We start from the raw sequence: 20,624 nt of genomic DNA, 5'->3' as shown, positions 1-20,624 counted from the left end.
AATGCGATACCCATTATTCTTAAGTTGACTTTCTTCATGGCATTCAGTAGTTCTCTATTTGCTTCTTCATTTTCTTTTTTTTGTTTGTTTGTTTGTTTTTTGTTTGTTTGCTTGTTTGTTTGTTTGTGGGACCCTCGCCAGCAGCCAGGGAACAAACCAGCGCTGCAGAGGCTGTGGGCAGCCTCGCAGCCCAGTGCTCAATCGCTGCGCCACCAGGGGAGGCCTGCTTCTTCATTTTCTTTATGTCTCATTTCTCTCTTGTCCTTTTACCTGGGTCCTAGGGGTATTACTATCTTGAGTGTCGCCAATTTGATCTTCTATTTGAACTGTTGTATTTCCATAGCTTCCTCTAGAGGTGTTGATCTCATTTATTGAGCTATTTACCTCCTGAATTTCTGTGTTTTTTTAAAGCTTTACTTTCAAGCCTCTGTTCATTGATTTTATTTCTTATTTCAAAGCTCACTAATTTGAAATACAAGAACAACTTGTATTTGACCTGTTGTCCTGAGTTCTATTATCCTACATTGACTTGGTTTCTGAGTTTTATTTTAAGTTCATTTGTTATTACAGTAGTTGTGAACTCTCTATTTGGTACGGAAATATAACTTTTCCTCTTTTTGAGTTCACTCTTCCAATGAATTTCCATGTGTTAACTAAAAATTACTGTTAAATTAAAATTTTTTAAATGTTTTATCTACATTGTGATTATAAATAGTTGTACATAAATATCAGTTTACAAATCACTTTATATAGGTGGGGTACTGAACAAATATATGATCAATTTGAAATAACAATTAATTTATCAGATGTTATAACTCTCTATTCTGTATTAATTCAGGCTAGTCACTTAATGTTTCTGAGATTTGGTTAATCCATAGATACATTTACACATTTTCCTCTCACTTAGGAGCACATAGGACCAATGAAGTCACTGTTATACAGAGCTCTGTGTGGGCTTTCCTGGTGGCCTAGGGGTTAAGTATCAGCACTATCATCACTATGGGCCTAAGTTCAATCCCGGACCAGGGAGCCAACCCACATATGGTACAGCAGACCGCTCCTTTCTTGCCCGCTGCTCTCTTTAGCAGTGTATTTCAGTAGATCTGCTTATCCTGATCCCTATTCTGTCTCTAGTGAATCTCTGCACCCCCGTACCTCTAGCCTACACCCCAGCTCTTCCATGCAAAAATAAATATATATAATAAAATTAAGAACTATGTGTATAAACATATTTGTAAATGTAAAAATCCAAATTTCCCAATATTAGAAAATGATTAGTAAAATTGTGGTATATATCATTTAAATGTAGCATTTTACAGCATTAAAATTAGAATTGTGAAGTATTTAGATAAAAAATATTGCATAAACCCACATACATAAAGTGAAAAACAGATCTCAAAGTAGTATATGTATTTATGTTAACAGTTGCAATGTGATAATGAATTCTAACATTCATTTAAAAACTGAGACTATATTTCAATTTGTTTCTGTCCTACTCTTGCCCTCCTTTCCAGCTACCTCTTCGATCCTGACAGCTGAGCAGCTTTTAGTTCCTGCAGTTTACCAAATTCCAATACTAGTGAAGGACAGCCTTAACAGAGCATGTGAATTGCCACAGATCCTGCAGATAGAAGCCTGTGATTGTAACAACAACCACATGTGCTTGTACTCTAGTACCACAAACATCTACAACTCAGTGACCAATGACATATATGTCACTGATGACCGAGTTGGGGGTTCCAATGTTGGCCTCGGACCGACAGGGATTGGCATGATCATTCTTGGTCTCTTACTGCTACTTTGTAAGTACTAGATTATGTCCATCTTTTCAGTCATTCTTCAGAATAAGAATTTAATCAGGCCCAATGGGATAATTAGGTTCATTTTATCATTTATTTTTTGCTATCAACCCCAATTTTTATGGAAATTAGGGAAAGCACAATGGGACCAATAAGGATGTGTATATCTTCAATAATGATAACTAATAAGACCTGGGGTTAGTGAGAGTCATAAAGGTAGGAAATATATGCAAATCCCTAAGTGTAATGCAGCAAAGTTTTAAAGTAAATCTATAATGAAAATTTTAGCAAAGTGCTTTAAGAGTAAAGAAATAGGCGTAATTAAACCAAAGGAGAGATTGGGAAGTCTTTATGAGAGAAGTGCCTTGAATCAGGCCCCAAAACTGAGACTTTTCTTAGAAGGAGGATGTTTTGTTTTGTTTTGTTCATGGGAAGGAGTATTTTAAAGGCAGATTTGGACAAGGGACTAGCACACACAGGAAAGGGATGGAAGGACAGAGCACACTCAGGAAGTGGAAAGGGTAAAAGGTAAGCAAGAAGCCATCACACAAGAACATTCAGGATGGGCTGTACATTCTGGGCTTCCATCCACAGGCAATGAGGAGTCAATGAGGACACATGAGCTCAGGTGGTGCCTGTTCTGGTGTAGTAGGAAGCAGGGGGAAGAGTCTAAATTCTCTAGGCTCTATATGAGTTTCTGAACCAAGACTATGGTCATCGGAACAGCAAGGTCCCTAAGCAAACATTTCAAAGAGGATCCTCCTCTTCCAATGCCATTTTTTAAAACATGTATAGCTTCAGAGGAGAAGGGCATCATGCATCAGTAAGGAAGCCTGATTACATAATCTTAAAATCCTTCTATTTCAACACTGAGGGTCTGTGGGATTTGGTGGGTGGTTATATTTATAAACATATGTATACTCAATCCTTTGGGAAAATTGATGATTTTATATTTGTATTTATCCCTTTGATTCTAAATATTGGCTCATATCCCCCTCCCCCCAAAAATGATATATTCAGTGACTTCCTAAATTAAGCAGTATGTGTTAACACTTTTCACTTTCTTGGGCAGTGGCACCACTGTTGCTGCTCATTTGCTGTTGCAAACGAAGACGGCCAGATGGTCTGGGGACAAGGTTTGCTCCTGTGCCGGAGGGAGGAGAAGGAGTGATGCAGCCTTGGGGAATCGAAGGAGCCCAACCCGAGGACAGGGTAAGTGGGCTGCCCATTTCAAGAGAAACTTGGGGTTTCAATGGAATGGAGCATGACTTGACAATTACACACAACAAAAAATTAAAATCTGTCAATTTTCAAATGTTTAACATAAAGTGTTTACTTTAAAAATCTTTTTTTTCTTTCTTTTCAGGATGTGTCAAATATGTGTGTACCAATGACAGCCTCTAATACCCACGAACGTATAGATTCCTCTGGTCAGTGGACACCAAAATCTGTTTTTCTTTTTAAATTACTCAACCAGATAAATCTCTACAGCAAACTCTAGAACAAGAATGCGTGGGTTTGACTCCCAGCTCCACCACTTACTAATAAGTGCTTGGGCAAGACACTGAACCTTTCTGGGCCTCCATTTTCTGATCTTGAAATTCAGTTTATCATAGTACCTACCTCAAATTTTGCTGCAAGAAGTAAATGAATATGCACACACACACACAATTTGTTATGTGTCCATAATTATATCAAAAAACATACATTAAAATAGGGCAAAGTAAGTGCTGCTGTAGCCATTATTTGTAATACAAATTTGAAAGTTGTCCAAAAACAGAAAAGCAGCATGTACTTCTAATACATCAAAGAACTTTTCCTAAATTTATGCACACATTTGCCTCACTGTTCTTACACTCTCCGAATTTAGTAGTCCCATACACAATTAAGTATGCTGAAAAATACCCAGCTATTCAGCAACAATTGAACAAGAGAGATCACCCCATTCCAGAACACACCTCAGAATTTTCAGGAATAGTTCCTTATTCCCAAATGAGACCCTGGACACTCCTGTGAACACCAGTTCTCTATCCACTGCCAGGACGGATGAAGACTGAGTTTTTGTCTCTGCGAACACATGTTGGTCTTGCTATGGAAGGTTCCAGTGTGTGCAAGCCTGTCAGATGGCTGGGGGAACTTTGCATGCAGCAAAAGCTGGAACTAGGACGGGTGCAGCATCCTCCCTCCTCTTAGCTACTTTTACACTTTTAAGTCTAGGGGAGAAATTTGTATAAATATGAAGGCTGACTCCCTCTGTATGGCCTGATTCCCTCTGTATAGTTTACTTATTTGTCAAGAAGCATGGGGATTGTAGGCCCAGCACTACCTGCTCTGCTGTGTGGTATGCCCAGCAGACATTGACAGGCAATGTTTTATGTGGATAAACAATGCAGACAGCTCCAGCACTGTAACATGAACACCTTCTCCTTTCAGAAATCTACACTAACACCTACGCTGCCGGAGGAACAGTTGAAGGGGGTGTATCAGGAGTGGAACTCAACACAGGCATTGGGGCTGCCACTGGCCTGGTGGCTGCAGGAGCATCAGGAACCATGAGGAGGAGGAGCTCGACGCTAGGGATGCAGTGGGAATATGCAGACACAGGCCTGAATATGGCTTTCTTGGACAGTTATTTCTCTGAGGTAATTCTCCTGTACTCAGTGACATAAAATAGTATTGGGCCTCAATAATAATAATAATAATAATAATAATAATAGCAATGGCAGTGAGTTCTTCAGAAATAAATTCAGTTATTCTTAGCCCTATGCCAATCTTGAATAAAAAATTTCACTTCTTCAAATACAGAAAGCCAGTTTGCCAGAGTTTGCATATTCAGTTGACATAGCACATCGCTGCGCTGTGAAGAAGGCCAGCATCCATCATTGCCCACTTTTTCCCTGTTTCTGCTTCTGTTTCCTTCTGGTTAGCCCACACTTTATTTCCTCAGCAACAGTAAAACAGGAGGATCCTGATTAAGATAAAAATATATATTTGTGTCCTTCCTGCTTTGTAGATGTCTCCAATAGAAAAAAAAATTAATAAGCAGATTCAGGGAAGGAAGAGAATTACTAGTCAAGACAGAGTGTCACCATGACTCGGCCAAACATCAGGGCCTAGAATCTAGGTTTCCTGTTGTCTATCCAGTACCCCATCCACTAAGTGCCCCTTACAGTGGAAAGGGGTTATCGCTGCATGAACATTCCAAAGTAGAAAGCCCCAGAGGCATTAGGTTAATTTAACCCAGTAGCATAAAGTATAAATAATTGCTCTTAAGAGTTCCTATTTCGGGCCTCCCCTGGTGGCGCAGTGGTTGAGCACTGGGCTGCGAAGCTGCCCGCAGCCTCTGCAGTGCCGGCTCAATCCCCGCCCACCAGCGAGGGTCCCACATGGTGCGCAGACCTCTCCTGCCACCCACTGCTCCCCTCAGCAGTGTACTTCGGTCTTTCTGCCTGTTCTGTTCCCCGCTCTGGCTCTGGTGAATTCTCTTACCCTCCCGTGCTTCTGACGGTACCCAGTGCTTGTAGAAATAAATAAATAAATCTTAAAAAAAATTTTAAAAAAAAGTTCCTATTTAGTATGTTTAGTTCACTAACTGTCCCTTTTATCTCAGACTTCAATTAGCCTGTTTTATACCCCATATGAAAATACATGACCTACACCACTGCTCTTAACAAAAACTGCTAAGCACATTGTTGCAATTGTAAACTATATCCTAAAATTGGTGATTATAAATACCATTGCAGATTGCATAAATAGTATCAGTTATTTGAATTACTAATTAGTACTACTAAGTATAACAAACAAATGGGCACAAATTATATATGTCATAGAAATATGTCATAGAAATGATACTGAAAGACTTGCTTACAAAAACCACACTAATTAAAGGAGTTTTACCATTAATATCAAATTTTCACTTTTCCTCTGTTGCCTAATGGACAAACAGTATCAGAATGCTATCTCCTCTCTCAATGGGCACTGAGGTCCTTTCCCAAACATTTCAGCTCTACACTTAAAAAATGGCTCTAGATTTCAGAGATAGGGAGGCAAGAAGGGATCATACTCTTACTGAGGTGTCATTTAAAATATTGAACAGCAGAGCTTTAAGGTAATAACAAACTCATGAATAATTGGTTTCAAGACCTAAAATCATTCACTTCTAACAGCAGAAGTTTGATTCTGCACAGGCTTTAAGACAAGTAGCATGCTGTGGCATAAATGAGGTAGCATCCCCACAGTTTCAGGTCTTGGACATACCATTCACCTTCTTTGGCCCTTTGGTTCGCTTACTTATAAAATTTTTAAAAGGGTCAGATTATGTCAGGCCATTTCAGATGGGGTTCGGCAGGTCCTCTAGGATTCTGTGGAACCCATCACAGGCTATAGCAGAGAGAACTGGCACTCCCCTCCCTTCCCAAGGAGAAGTCTGACTCTTTTTCTGTCTCTTTTTTTTCTTTAACATGTTGGGTTCTCACTTAAGATTTCATTTAAAGGCCCTATCACTAAAAGTAATTTGAAAATCACAATAGGTAACCTCTTTTTTTTTTTTAGGTTTATTTTACTCACCTATGCATACAAGAGCTGGGGTGTGCAGGTCTGAGGTGCAGGGGATAGGTTGGGGGGTAAGAGGATTCACCAGAGGCAGAGTGGGGAGCAGAACAGGCAGATCTACTGAAATACACTGCTGAGGGGAGCAGCAGTCAAGGCAGGAGAGAGGTCTGCTGTGCCATGTGGATTAGCTCCCTGGCTAGGATCAAACCCGAGCTACGGCGGTTGCCAACAGCCTCACAGTGCTGAGACTCAACCCCTTAAGCCACCAGGGAGGCCCAAGGGTAACATCTTAATATTTTCTTCTTGTTAACCTGAATTCAGGCACATCCCAAGGGGGTGCAAGGGGTACATAAATATTCTGATATGTCCAAGAAACAGAGAAATAGTTGTATGTTTATACAGATTTTGTTTCAAAGTGATCAAGTTTGAATAAATAATTTATTCAAATAATTTATTATATAATAATGTATTCAATAAATAATTCATATTTTGAACATAACTAAATATATTTTGTTTCTGAACCACCTCAGACACAAAAGGCTAAAAATCCAAAAGATTAAAATATTGTCTTTGACTCAAAATCTGAATAAAATGTAAAAATTATTAATTAGCTTCAAATAAAAAAAATTTATATTTATTCAAAATGTATACACCATTAATACACCCTGATCTCCTTTAAAAATTCCAATTATTTAGAAATACAAAAAGAACCAGTGTTTGTCTCAGTTCATTCCATGAAATTGTCTTAGATGAGATATCGCTAAAGGATTATTGTTATTCTTCTTTGATTATTTTAAGGAAAAACAAACTCTTGATTTCCTATTTTACTTCTGATTCTAGAAAGCATATGCTTATGCAGATGAAGATGAAGGTCGGCCAGCAAATGACTGTCTGCTCATTTATGACCACGAGGGATCAGGGTCCCCTGTGGGCTCCATTGGTTGTTGCAGTTGGATTGTGGATGATTTAGATGAAAGCTACATGGAAACATTAGATCCAAAATTTAGGACTCTTGCTGAAATCTGCTTAGACACAGAAATTGAACCATTTCCTTCAAACCAGATCTGTATACCTATTAGTACTGACCTTCCTTTGCTTGGACCTAATTACTTTGTTAATGAATCTTCAGGAATGACTCTCTCAGAGGCTGAATTCCAGGCAGAAATGGCAGAAATGGCAATGTCTGAACCCATTATTCATGGGGACATTGTAGTGACTGAGACTTACACTACTGCTGATCAATGTGTACAGCCCACCACAATTGTTTTTGATCCTCAGCTCGCACCCAATGTTGTAGTAACTGAAACAGTAATGACACCTGTCTATGATGTTCAAGGAAATATTTGTATACCTGCTGAGTTAGCAGACACACACAATGTAATCTATACTGAGAGAGTAATGTCTAGTCCTGGTATGCCAGACATGAATAATAGTAACATGACTGAAGGTTGTATGGGACCTATGATGAGTGGCAGTATTTTGGTAGGGCCAGAAATTCAAGTGACACAAATGGTGAGTCCAGACATTCACATAAGCCAAACCACATCCCCAATGACATCTCGACATAGAGTAACACGGTATAGTAATGTACAATACTCTCAACAGTAAGTGTTTATGGTCAGTATTCTATATGGTGGTCTTGCACCTTGCAATCACCAACATGTCCATCAAAGATGTACAATATACTTAACTTCTCAACAGTCAACATATGTGCAAATATTCAAAGTTCAATGCAACTCCTTGGTTATATCTTCTGAGGGATAAATTTGGCCAAGCATTTTAGATAAACCTGTTGTGATCCTTTCTAATTTTAAAAAGTATGCCATAAAAACTTTGAGAAAATTGCTCCATCCTTTAGTGGTGTCTAATAAAAAGCATATAACTCAAAAGGCAAATCAAGGTCATGTAAACCAAGATGACCTTGTTCCTAGAGACTGCAAAACAAATCTTGTCTGCATTTACCTATAATTTTTATCTTTTAAAAAATATTTCCATGAAGAATTTCCAATTGAAAAAGTGAATTAAATGTACATTTCTAAGAGGAGATTTAAAAGGTGAATGAGCGATCATTAGAGATCTGAAGTCATTCATCTCTTCCAACAATTTCTCAAGATATGCAATATTTACTAAATGCGTAATATAATATACTTTATCAGCTAAACACATCACTAAATGTGATTCATCAAAAAGAATTATATGTATGTATATATGCATATATCATAAATCAACATGGATGAATTTTTATTGCACTTTATTGATTTATATCATCAATTGTATGTTAAAGCAGCTAAAAAATCATGACAACACTCCAGTAGAAACAGTTTTTTTTTGGAAATATTAGGATTTTTTGCCCCCTCACAGGGAATTTTCCCCCATGCTTGCTGATAATGCCAAAATAACACATGAAATATTGTTCTAAGTCATAAAAGTTTGATTTGTTTTCCAGACAGTCTAAAAATTATGTAATTATGTAATTATGCATATTTTCAAGTATAATTACAAGTATAATTACAAGTCTGTAATTATGCATATATTCAACAATATTTACTTAGAAACTAGTAGGTATTGAATGCTGTTCTTGGCTCTGTGGATATATAGGTAAGAAGAAAGACATGATTCCTGTCTTCAAAGATCTTCCAATTCATTTCTAGACTTAAAACTCTGGGGATATAGTTTTAAGATCCTACCAAAAATATTTAACAAAAAATTTTAGTCCATTACCATGTTGTAGTTCTCTTTTTGACCTGCTACTTATGTTGAGTGAATGAAATGGAAATACATGCATAGATTGCTTATTTTTAGTAGGTATAAAGGTTATTTGAGATTAAAAACTCTAGCAAGATAGTTTTATTTAATTATGTAAAATATGTAAATTAAGTAGTAGTAACTATAATGTGACTAGTAAGATAATGTAAATGAAATAAACATCAGGGCTTACTCTTTTTTGAAATGAAATAATTATAGTGCTTCTTGCTTAATTTTGTTCCTCTATAAATAAAACTATTATAGAATGTGGGACATCTCACATTATCTCTTGCTCATTCTCTCAGTTTACAAAAAAGGAATATAAAATGAGGAATGTTTAATGGCCACAACCAGTTAGTTGTGGTACAAAACCTTGAACCCTTTGCTCAAGTATTCTGGCCAGTATGCTTTTCAATACTGTAACTTAATCAGACATGGAAAGAAAATATCCAGTTTGACCAGTTACATGGTCTTTGCCATTTCTGAATTTCAAAAAAAAAAATTTCTCAAAAAGAAAATATTTTGTGAAATGTAAGTGCAGAATAGCTAAATCATCATAATGCCCCAAAATTACTTATATATTTTCTAATCTTTTCCAAATTACATGTATTACAAATTATTATTTCCATTCCTTACTTTAGTTTACTCACAACAAAGATTCTACTACATTTCATTACTCTGTAATCTGATGAAATCCATAGGGTAATCACAAATCATTCATGCCATGGTCTTTTTAACACTTATTCAAAAACTAGTCATGTCACGTCTTTAATACATTCATCCTGAGACATATCCTTACATGAATATTTCTCTCTTGCATTAATAATTCTAAGGATATTGAAACAACTAGCAAATGATTAAAGGTAAGGTGCTAATATATTAAAACTGAAAATACACAAGATTTGAGAAATTAATAAAATAGCACTAAGCATTTAATTGACAAATTAAATTTTAAAAGGAGGTGAAAACACTTGTGAGAAGGTTAAGAAAATTTTTCTATGAGCCTTCTCCTGTATTTCTGCATCAATGCTAAGATTTAAGGGTGTTTTCAGAAGAAGAAATCTACCTCTGCTGGACACCTTTACCCATACTATCTGTGGAAATGAGACCAGTCATTTCATCTACTCTGTCATGATTATCACTGAGGAGAAACTTCTGCCATTCCAAGAGGGTCAGTATTGCTCATATTTGACTAACATCTCTGAAATTGTTGTATTTTTAAGCATTATCTCCAACAAAATGAAAAGCGTAAAGTAATATTCCCCTTAACTCCTTAAGAATTAAATATTGATTTATCTAAGCAGTAAAGATGACATAGCATTTATGTTAAGGATTGAAAATGAATCCACAAGCCCAGAAAATCAGATTTAATAAATAAATCTAATAACATATGCTTTGAGTCATTTTTCCTACTATATGACATTGAGAGGGTTGTCTTATTTTTTAAAAAGTTCTTTAAAAATAAATAAAAATAAATAAGTCTCATCAGGCACAGGAAAAAGAAGATATCAAAAACACAAAGAGTAAGAATTTGTTTTAGAAAAAAATTATTTTCAAAGAAATTCCCTCTTTTGGATTAGATATTTCTGATTGCAATATATTGCTAAATGTAATAATGTTTTATATATTCAATAAAAATATGTAATATGGAAAGATATGTTTCATTTTCTCTTTTAAGCATGTAATATTCTATATACACACATTTCAGAAAAATCATATTCCATTGTGTTGCTAGATAATTGTCATCTTTATTTTCATGGTATAATATAGAAGCATGGATTTATTTGCAAATTGAAATTCATTATAATTGATTTATTAATGTTAAGACTTCTCAGTAGAATGCTCACTATAAACCAACAAGTCAATTGATTTAACTGCAGCAATTGCTCTAGGTATTGTATGAATTATATAATTATATGCTATCTCTTCCTGCTGGATTTAAATAATAAAATTACTACTTTCCCGAAGCAGACAATAAAAAAAGAATAATTTTAATTAGCAGAATTGAGGCCAGCTCCTCAAAAATGGTAAGAGCTGAACTTAGTCTAACTAGAATTTTGTTTTATGGAGTCCCAATGTGCAAAAACAAAAACACGGGATATTCAGAGAATATTAAATAGGTAAACTAAATATAATAAAAATATCTGAAAAAGGGCCTCCCCCGTGGCGCAGCGGTTGAGCGCTGGGTTGCGAAGATGCCCGCAGTCTCTGCAGCGCCGGTTCGATCCCCGGCTGCTCCCAGGCCACCAGAGGAGGGTCCCACATGGCGCGCAGACCTCTCCTGCCGCCCACTGCTCCCCTCAGCAGTGTACTTCGGTCCTTCTGCCTGCTCTGCTCCCCACTCTGGCTCTGGTGAATTCTCTCACCCTCCCACGCTTCTGACTGTACCCAGTGCTTGTATAAATAAATAAATAAATAAATTTTTTAAAAAAAGAAATTATTCTTAAAAAAAAAAAATATCTGAAATGAAGAAGTATTATGAAATTATTACATAGTTATCTTACATAATACTATATTAATTATTGAAAATACATCATCCTATTGATTGTCAAAAGAGCACTATGTGGTATGACACACTCCTGTCATAGATAAGACACCAGGTTAAGTTGCTATTTTTATGTGAGACCTTAAGTGAGTAGCAGATTTAAAATTCAAATCCAGGGCCTCCCTGGTGGTGCAGCGGGTTGAGCGCAGCACTGTGAAGCTGTCTGCAGCCTCTGCAGCACAGGTTCAATCCCCAGCCAGCCAGGAAGCTACACACATGGCGCGGCATACCTCTCCTGTCTCCCCCGCTGCTCCCCTCAGCAGTGTATTTCGTCAGTCTGCCTGTTCTGTTCCCCCTCTATCTCTGGTGAATCCTCTCACCCACCTGTGCATCTGGCCTGTACCTCAGTTCTTGTATAAAATAAATAAATAAATATTTTTTAAAAGACTCATTTTAATAAATAAATAAATAAATAAATAAATAAATTCAAATCCAAGACAGCATAACTCCAAAAACCTTACGTTGATTCAGCAATTTTTTTTTTCATTTAGTTCTGGAAGAATTTGCAAGAGGCAGACAGTAGAGGATCTTAAATCCTATTAAAGGTCTGAATCTACATTGGTAGAAAATGAGGAACCAGTGGAACTTTTGTGCTTGGGAATGACCAGGTCCCATTGCATGAGACCTGGGCTGAGCCCCAGGAGTGCCCTGAAAGTTGGCATGGTCTTGTCACCATGACACAGAGACCACTTTGTGATTGCATCACTAAGCCAGAGAGCCTGGGATATTCTGAAAAGTCAACATTCCAAAGTGAACTCTCTAGACCCAAAGTCTGGGATATTCCTCAGACCCCCTCGCCCCCCCCCCAGGTGAAAGGTCCATAGTGGGTAACCTAAAATAACATTTATCAGTCATTTTATGTGTTAATCAAAGTAATTGTTTTTATTGTATTCATTTTATTGAGGTAACATTCATATACAGGACTGTATATGATCCAGAGGTATAGGTCTACACCCCTTTGGATATATATTACTACACCACACCTACCACCAATTGGTCAGAGTGCGCACTACAGACATTGAGCCTTTTATATTACTTTAGGTGAGGTGGATGGAATATTTGTCAGTTTCTAGACAAATAGAACATGCTTTCTCATACTTCCATCACTGATCTGGTTCCTTAATCTAGATCGTCATTCCTCTCATCTATACAACTTTTTCTTTCCACCCCACAATACTCATTCAAAGCACTGCCACTCTTGGGAACGCTTCTTGATCTCTCTTCCACTGCACGAACCTGCTTGCTTAGCTAGCACTCCTTCTATACTCTGTTCAATAGCTAGCACACTATTTTTCCTATGCCTGCCAGCCTGTGAGCTCCTTATGAACAAGGATAATGCTTCTCTCATTTCTGTATCTCCAAGATTAGTATATAGAATGTGTATAGCTAAATTATAGAATGCAGTCATTAATTTTGGTCATTAATTCTATTTTTTAAGATTTATTTATTTATGCAAGAACCAGGGTACAGGCCGGATGAGTGGGAGGGTGATAGGATTCAGCAGAGACATAGCGGGGAACAGAACAGGCAGACTGACAAGTGGGTGAGACAGGAGAGGTCTGTTTTGCCATGTGGGACACTCCCCGGCCAGCCGAGATTGAACTGGCGCTGCAGAGGCTGCGGACAGCTTCATAGTGCAGCGCTCTACCATCTGCGCCACCAGGAAGGCCCAATTTTGGTCATTAATTCTTTCAAGCACCTAAGAGGAAGTGTATGCAGTTCAACAGTGTTGCCTCTAGATAACAGCCATTGGAATGATCTTTGAAAAGGTGTGTGTAAATGGCACCCTTAGCAAGTCAATGGCACCCTTAGATACAAGTCTAAACTCATGTAGCCCATTAATTTCAGGAGATATTTACCAGTTGCGGAAAGAATAGTAAAGTTTTCAGTACAACCTCATATGCTTTGCAAAAGAAATTATAATATCACTAAATAAAATTAATTCTAAGTTGATTCAGAGAAAATAAATTTTATGTTCCTCAAAGACATAAAAATGGATGATATAAAGCAAAGTTGAAAATTGGCAATCCCGCATAAACGCATATCCAAAACAGCTAGTTTTGAAGCAGTGATAACAGAGTTACTTTGCCTAATTCCAAAAAAGCATTAGAGTGATTTAGCACCAAGACTCTCATTGAATTTTTCCACAAAACTCTTCCAAACTTGATTTTATCACATTATCATGAATATCATTGTAAGTCAGTACATGTGTATACATATGTACACATATTTCTTCAAAATTCCATACATAGAACTTCAAAATTCTGCATAATATTCATAAATCCTACTACACCTTTTTAACCATATCATTTTTACCAGAGAGTTAGGTCAATTCCAGTTTTTGCTATTATTAACAGTGCCACAGTGAATATTTACATATATTCCAGAAATTTGAGACTGCTGATAATAAAATATCTTTCATTATAACCATTTGTTGTTGATCTTTTTATCTTCTTTCAAAACCATTTTCTATTTCTTATGTATAAGTTCAGTAGCCAAACAAATAAAAATCACACAAGAGACAAAATCACATTCCTAATATTAAGATATTACTTCTCATCATAATATATTTCTCAAAACAACCATTAAAAAACAAATAAATGAAACCAAAACTTACTTACATATCACATTCAAAAATCCTATTCTCTGGGCCTCCCCGGTGGTGTAGCGGTTGAGCACTGGGTTGCAAAGCTGCCCACAGCTTCTGCAGAGCCAGGTTAGATCCCCGGCTGCCTGCCCAGGGTCCCACAAGGTGCACAGACCTCTCCTGCCGCGCCCACGGCTCCCCCCAGCAGTTTATTTTGTCAGTCTGCCTGTTCTATTCCCTGCTCTGGCTCTGGTGAATTCTTTCACCCTCCCATGCTTCTGACTGTACCCAGTGCTTGTATAAATAAATAAATAAATATTTAAAAAAAAAAAAAAAACCCTTTAAAAAAAATCCTATTCTCATAAAACCAAAAATATGCTTTTTTTTTTTTTTTTTTTTACTTTTTCTTGGCTGGTACAATCTATAAATTACATGACTAAATATTAAATACAGAAAATGAAGATTATCTAGTAATTTTCTACTTAGTACTTCTTTAAATTGAATACAACTTCTTTAAGTTCAATTTCAGCTTATCTGAAATAACAGTAAGACTGAAAAAACCGAGTTCACGTTGGGAAAGAATGACTGTGGGGATTTTGCCAGTTTTTGTCAATTGTTAAGAAAGTCAATAAATAAAAAAATGTAAAATATTTTTATCATTTTTTAAAAACAACAACACTAAGTGGAGAAAATATAAGGGAAAAGGCACTAACATATTGAGTTCTGTCTTATGAATAAAAATGCCAATTGCCTAGTACTGAACTGTTGAGAGGCAGGTATCAGGTGCTAATAGGAGGTGCTTGTTCCTTAGTTCATAAGCTGCCTGAATTTGGACATAAATGTGCAGTATGTGTAGATAAAGCATAGAACAAATGAAAATTGAGGACTACCTGTATTTGCTGTTCTTAAAAAGAACACCATGCTCTGGTAATGAATAGAGCTAAATAACTCTGTGATTAGTAAGATAACTGAGTGAAGGTAAGAGATGCTGAATGTGTGCTCAACAGAAAGCAGTGAGTATGTCTTGTGAGTGATGGTGAGGTGTTGGTACAAAAGTCATTTTGCATAGATGTGATCAGCGTAAGTATTGGTTGACTGGAGATTCTTCATTATGTATTTAACAGGAAGTCTCTGACTGGGTAGAACTTTGGTATCAGAGAGGCATGAGCCACCCAGGTGGGGAAAACGAAACTATCTAGTGGTTATAAAACAAGAAGAATGAACGAATAAACAAATATTATTATGTACTAAGCATTAATCTAATTGCTTTCAAAACAGTTTCTTATTAACCCTCTTTGCAATCATTCTTTTATAGAAAACTGAGGGGAGGGCCTCCCTGGTGGCACAGGGGTTAAAGACAGCACTTTCAAGCTATGGCCAGACTCTGCAGCTGGAGTTCTATCCCCCCACTGGCCAGGGAGCAACCCATACGGCACAGCCAATCTCTCGTGCCTCCCCCACTGCTCCCCTCAGCAGTGTATTTCAGTAGATCTGCCTGTTCTGCTCCCCACTCTCTCTGGTGAATCCTCTCACACCCCTCACCCCCATATCTCTGGCTTACACCCAGTTCTTGTATGCATAAATAATAAAACTTTATTTAAAAAAAATAAGAAAACTGAGGGGAAATTTGACATGGGAACTACCATGACCTCGTTCTGAAGTTCATTCAGTCATTAAAAGTTTTGAGCTGGGCCTCCCCAGTTGGGCAGCGGTTGAGCGCTGGGCTGCAAAGCTGCCCGCAGTATCTGCAGCGCCAGTTGGATCCCCGGCCGCCAGTGAGGGTCCCACATGGCGCTCAGACCTCTCCTGCTGCCCTCACTGCTCCCCTCAGCAGTGTACTTCATCAGTCTGCCTGTTCTGTTCTCTGCTCTGGCCTTGGTGAATTCTCTCACCCTCCTGCACTTCTGACTGTACCCAGTGCTTGTATTAATAAATAAATAAATATTAAAAAAAAAAGTTTTTGAGCATTTCACTATTTCCTGGCAGCTATGTCATGGAGAGTGAACTAGGGAACTGCCCTTCACAGACCTCACAGTCAGATGGAGGAAGAAGAGTTAAAACACAGTAAGACACAGGTCATTCAAAAAGCATTGAATGAGTGGGCTCTAGGAGGAGATAAGCGGAGTCTAGCTGAGTGAAGTTGAGAAAGGCTTCTCTGAAGAAATTACCTTTGAGCAGAGGTTGGAAGGACTCAAGAAAAACAGGGATGAAGAAATGGCAAGGGACTTTCCAGCCAATAGTACAGAATGGGAGAGAGGGAGGCAAACAGGGAATTTGGAGAAAGAGACTTGCTCCTTCTAAAAACTGGAAGTAATTTGGTAAAACTGGGGAATGAAAGACGATGGTGGATGGACAAGAAGAAATCAGAGGCCTAAATATAGATGATATACTAAAAAGGTTTATTTTAATCTATAAATTAAAGGGAACCACAGAACTATTTAAAGGACCACCTTGAATTTGAAATCACTTGTGAAGGTTGCACTGGTACAGATAGGAGCGAGATGAGGCTGTTGGGTCAGTTCAGTAAAGAAGTCGTTTCAATGAACCAACACAGTGAAAGAATGATTTGAGTTTCATCTCACATTGTAATCCTTGAGATAACTGACTAATTTACTGCTCATATCATAAGCCACAATAATTGTGTATGTCACATCACCAGCAAATGGCAGCAACAGGTTATGCCAGCGATGCCCCAGAGGTGGCACTGTAACCTTAAAGCACCAAGTCTAGTAAATGTCCTTGAAGCTGTAGGACTCCTTGTAGTACTATCTTCTGAAGGAGCAAAACACCCAGAGAAAGACCCAGCCTTCATCTCAATAATAATATACTTTCTAGATGTTTAAGGAATAGAAATGAAATCAAAGAAAAATCATTGTTAAATTTTAAGGGCTTTGCGAGGGGGTTTGCTGTTATGTAGCATTACTTTTCTAATATAACATTAATGTTTGCTATTTTAGGAAATTTAGAAAATCTAAAACAAAATGAAAATCATGTTCCATCACCCAGAGACAACTACCTGTAACATTATAATTCTCCTTTCAGTTCATGCTAACACAGTTCTACCTTTTCTGGCAGGCAATGCCTAAGAACCCCAAAGTTGTGACTATTCCTTTGTTGCTATATTCTTAATCATTGCATATAATTTTAAAATTAAGATTATTATATAGTACAATTTTCTTCTACTTTACCATTTAAAATTCTTTGTATAAGTACTTTAAGGGATATTTCATCTCATGAATAGACATTTGATTTTTTTCCTCTCTTATTGTAAAAGATAATGTGATCAGTATCTTTGTGCATAGAGCTTGCATGTGCTTTACATTATTTACATTGGAATTGAAATTTCTGGATAGAAGATGCACAGATTTCAATATCTTTAGATCCCAACACATTAGCAAAGTAGTCCTGAATGTTAATAAAAACACCTTATGCATCAAAGTACAATAATCATAGCTGTAATATATATATATATATATATATATATATATATATATATATTTTACTTCTGGAGTTCAGTTTAACTTCCAGTTCTGAGATTTAACTTCATTCAATAATCAATGAACCCAATATATCATTATGAAGCTTATATTTTTTGTAAAAATGCCAACAGTTGAGATGTTCACACTGTCCAGCATACATTAAGCTATGGCTAATCTGCTACAATTTATAGATTTCAAGTACTAACCTGTTCCCCGTTATTTTCCTTTTCCATAGATTCAAATCAATCTTCCTACCTTTCACCACACCCCCTTCACTTAGGGAATTTACATTCTCTGTTTCACCTGCACTGAGATATTGGTAGGGAAATACCATGACAAATGACATTGAATAAACAAAGAGGAAATGTTTAGTTTGAATCCTTGAACAGAGAGAATGAAAGACCTGCATATCTGAGGGAATGTCTGACTTATCTAGCAATCACTTTCATAACAATCATTTTCATAACAATCACAAACTGAGAAGAAAATACCCAGAAATAAATATCACAAGCTAAAAAGATTCATTGACTGTATCTGATGACCATTACCTATTCATACAGCAGCATATGTCTCACTGCCTGAAGTCTATCAATAGTAGTACATCAGCACCAAATCACACAGCAAGCACAATAAAACATTAGCTGGAAACTTGACATTTTTAATCCATTACAATTTCATCAAATTTTAGTAAATCTGCTGAAAGAGAACAAATTTCATAAAACTTTTAGGTGAAGAATAACTGATTATTTAAAGAAATGAAAAGGAAAATCCTTTATCATATTCAGATGATTGACTAGTTTAGCTAGTGTCTTTCTCCCTCAATCATCAGATTGAGGCTCTCTCAGGGAGCCTGTTTTCTGCACAGAGAGAAAAAAGCATAAGAAAATAAAAGAAGGGCTGTTCTCTAGCAGAACAAAGAGAGAACAGGACACCTACCCTCTACAACTCCGGCTTGCCCAGTCTCTCTGCAAGTCAAGTGTTCTTTTCTGCCTTGAACCACAGTTCTTTTACTACAAAAAGGGAAAACCAGCAGGTCAAGAGGGCAGAAGATTCCTTCCACTCCCTTCCCTCCTTCACAGAGCAAAAGGAGGGGCTGGGAAGATAGACCACAGAAAATCTCACTAGTTTAGGAATTACACTTTTCATGGACTCAAAGGTGTGTCCTTTCTCTAAAGAAATGGGTGTGTTTGGTTTTCGCGAAGTACTTGTCAAACACCCTCAACTAAGACAGAAATGCATGACACTTCCCAGAAAAAAGTCTGAAAATGATAGCTGAAGCTGAAACCACTAAGCTCCATGATAGATTGATGAACCATGAACACTTAAAAGAAAACACATCCATCACTTCGTCATCTGGAAAATCTGGCCATGATTTTAAAATACTTGATCATGAGTTTTGAAATCTGGAGCAATTAGTAATTCTTTGCACTGAGTACATAATTAATCATAACTGTACTTCCTGGATTTCCAGAACAAGATCATAATTATTGTTCTCATCCCTTTTAGCTTTACATAAAATCATCTACCCATTGTCCCCTTAAACATTCATTTTGGTTTGACCAAGTTGAGTTACAGAAAACAGTCACAGTGGAGGCATTCAATAATTATTTGTCTGTTTCACAAGCAAAATGCTTCACAGCATGAACTAAATTAGTTCCTTTCTTCCCATGCCTATGAGTACACCCTGATCCAAAATTCCATCATTATATCACTTATTGTTTTATCTCTAGATCCAAACTCTACATAGAACATGCTAGGCACAATAAATGCCTATAACAATACATGCTAACTGAAATGAGAGTTCTTCAAACTCTACTTAATAGTGTTATAAAAATTATTTCTTTTATTAGCGGTAGATTATGGGATAATCCATCTTTCTAAAAGAAAAATTATAAAGACCATTTTTTTCCTCAGGAGGAAAAAAAATGATTAAATATTTCAACCTCTAACAAGACTTGCAGCTCTGCATAACTGGACTCAAAATTCTAATCATATTTGAATCCAATTTTTGGATAAGTCATTTAAATCTGTTCACCTTACTTTGCTTATTTGTTAAATTAGTGGATTGGATTAAATTGGCATTTTTCACACTATGGATTTTCACTCCTTCCAATAATGAGTCATGAAGTCAATTTAGTATGCCAATATAGACAAACATTTTCAATGGACTTAAATAGAACATAAAAGAAAAATAAATAGCAGAGTGTCTCACACATAGTGGGAGAATGTGTTTTTATAAGTATGTATTGGCTGGTGACATGAACCATGTTTTTGACTGTGGGTATGGTTAAAGGAAGTTTGAATACCAGTAGACTAGATCATCTTAAGTTTGAATTCTATGAAAAAATTAAAAGACAAATAGGAAGGGTTCTACAGCTAGGAACAGGGAAGCTAAGAACAGGGAGCAACAGACTGGAGCAGAGTAAAATCTATGCAAGAGATACTTCAGTGCATTGAATATTATTAACATCATGTGAAAAAAAGCACTGAGTAGATCTTTCATACCCTTCCTTCCTGGAAAGCACTAGGAAAATATGGATGTTGTCAAATCCCTGGAGTATAACAGAAGAATCTGCAGAAATGAGTACTCAGTGACTGACCCTCATCTATGCAGGCCAATGATAGTTGTCACCATGGAGAGACAGTTTATGTGGAGAGAAGGCATGCGATGGCAGGTGCATTTTATTTCTTCATTCATTTACACTGAATCTAGACAACCCCACCTTTGACTCTCTTTGCTTTGATCTTCAACATCTGGAGTACAAAACAGATAGTATTTTGCAATGTTGAGACATGTGCCCATGGTTCCTGCTCAGCAGCAGCCTGTCATCCTAACTGAGCACTGGGGATGGGGTACCCTGCTAGGGTCTGCTGCAGACAAGCCACGTGATGGTGAATAAGTCCCTAACCTCTCTTGG

The 20,624-nt window shown here is 37.0% G+C and overlaps 1 protein-coding gene across 1 annotated transcript in view; it reads left to right on the top strand.

Moving 5' to 3' along the window:
- Positions 1 to 7,958, top strand: part of DSG4 (desmoglein 4) — a 28,189-nt gene extending 20,231 nt beyond the window's left edge. Inside the window, exons 12-16 of the mRNA XM_037508278.1 lie at positions 1,515 to 1,802; positions 2,872 to 3,011; positions 3,166 to 3,229; positions 4,233 to 4,441; positions 7,191 to 7,958. Coding sequence (XP_037364175.1) covers positions 1,515 to 1,802; positions 2,872 to 3,011; positions 3,166 to 3,229; positions 4,233 to 4,441; positions 7,191 to 7,958 — 1,469 coding nt within the window. The remainder of the gene's footprint in view (positions 1 to 1,514; positions 1,803 to 2,871; positions 3,012 to 3,165; positions 3,230 to 4,232; positions 4,442 to 7,190) is intronic.
- Positions 7,959 to 20,624: the final 12,666 nt, after the last annotated feature.

This window comes from Talpa occidentalis, unplaced genomic scaffold, assembly GCF_014898055.3.
Source record: "Talpa occidentalis isolate TD23 unplaced genomic scaffold, MPIMG_talOcc4v2.1 talOcc4.13, whole genome shotgun sequence".
Classification (NCBI taxonomy): Eukaryota; Metazoa; Chordata; class Mammalia; order Eulipotyphla; family Talpidae; genus Talpa; species Talpa occidentalis.
Note: the sequence above shows the minus strand (reverse complement) of the source record. Positions and strands in the feature narration are given on the sequence as shown.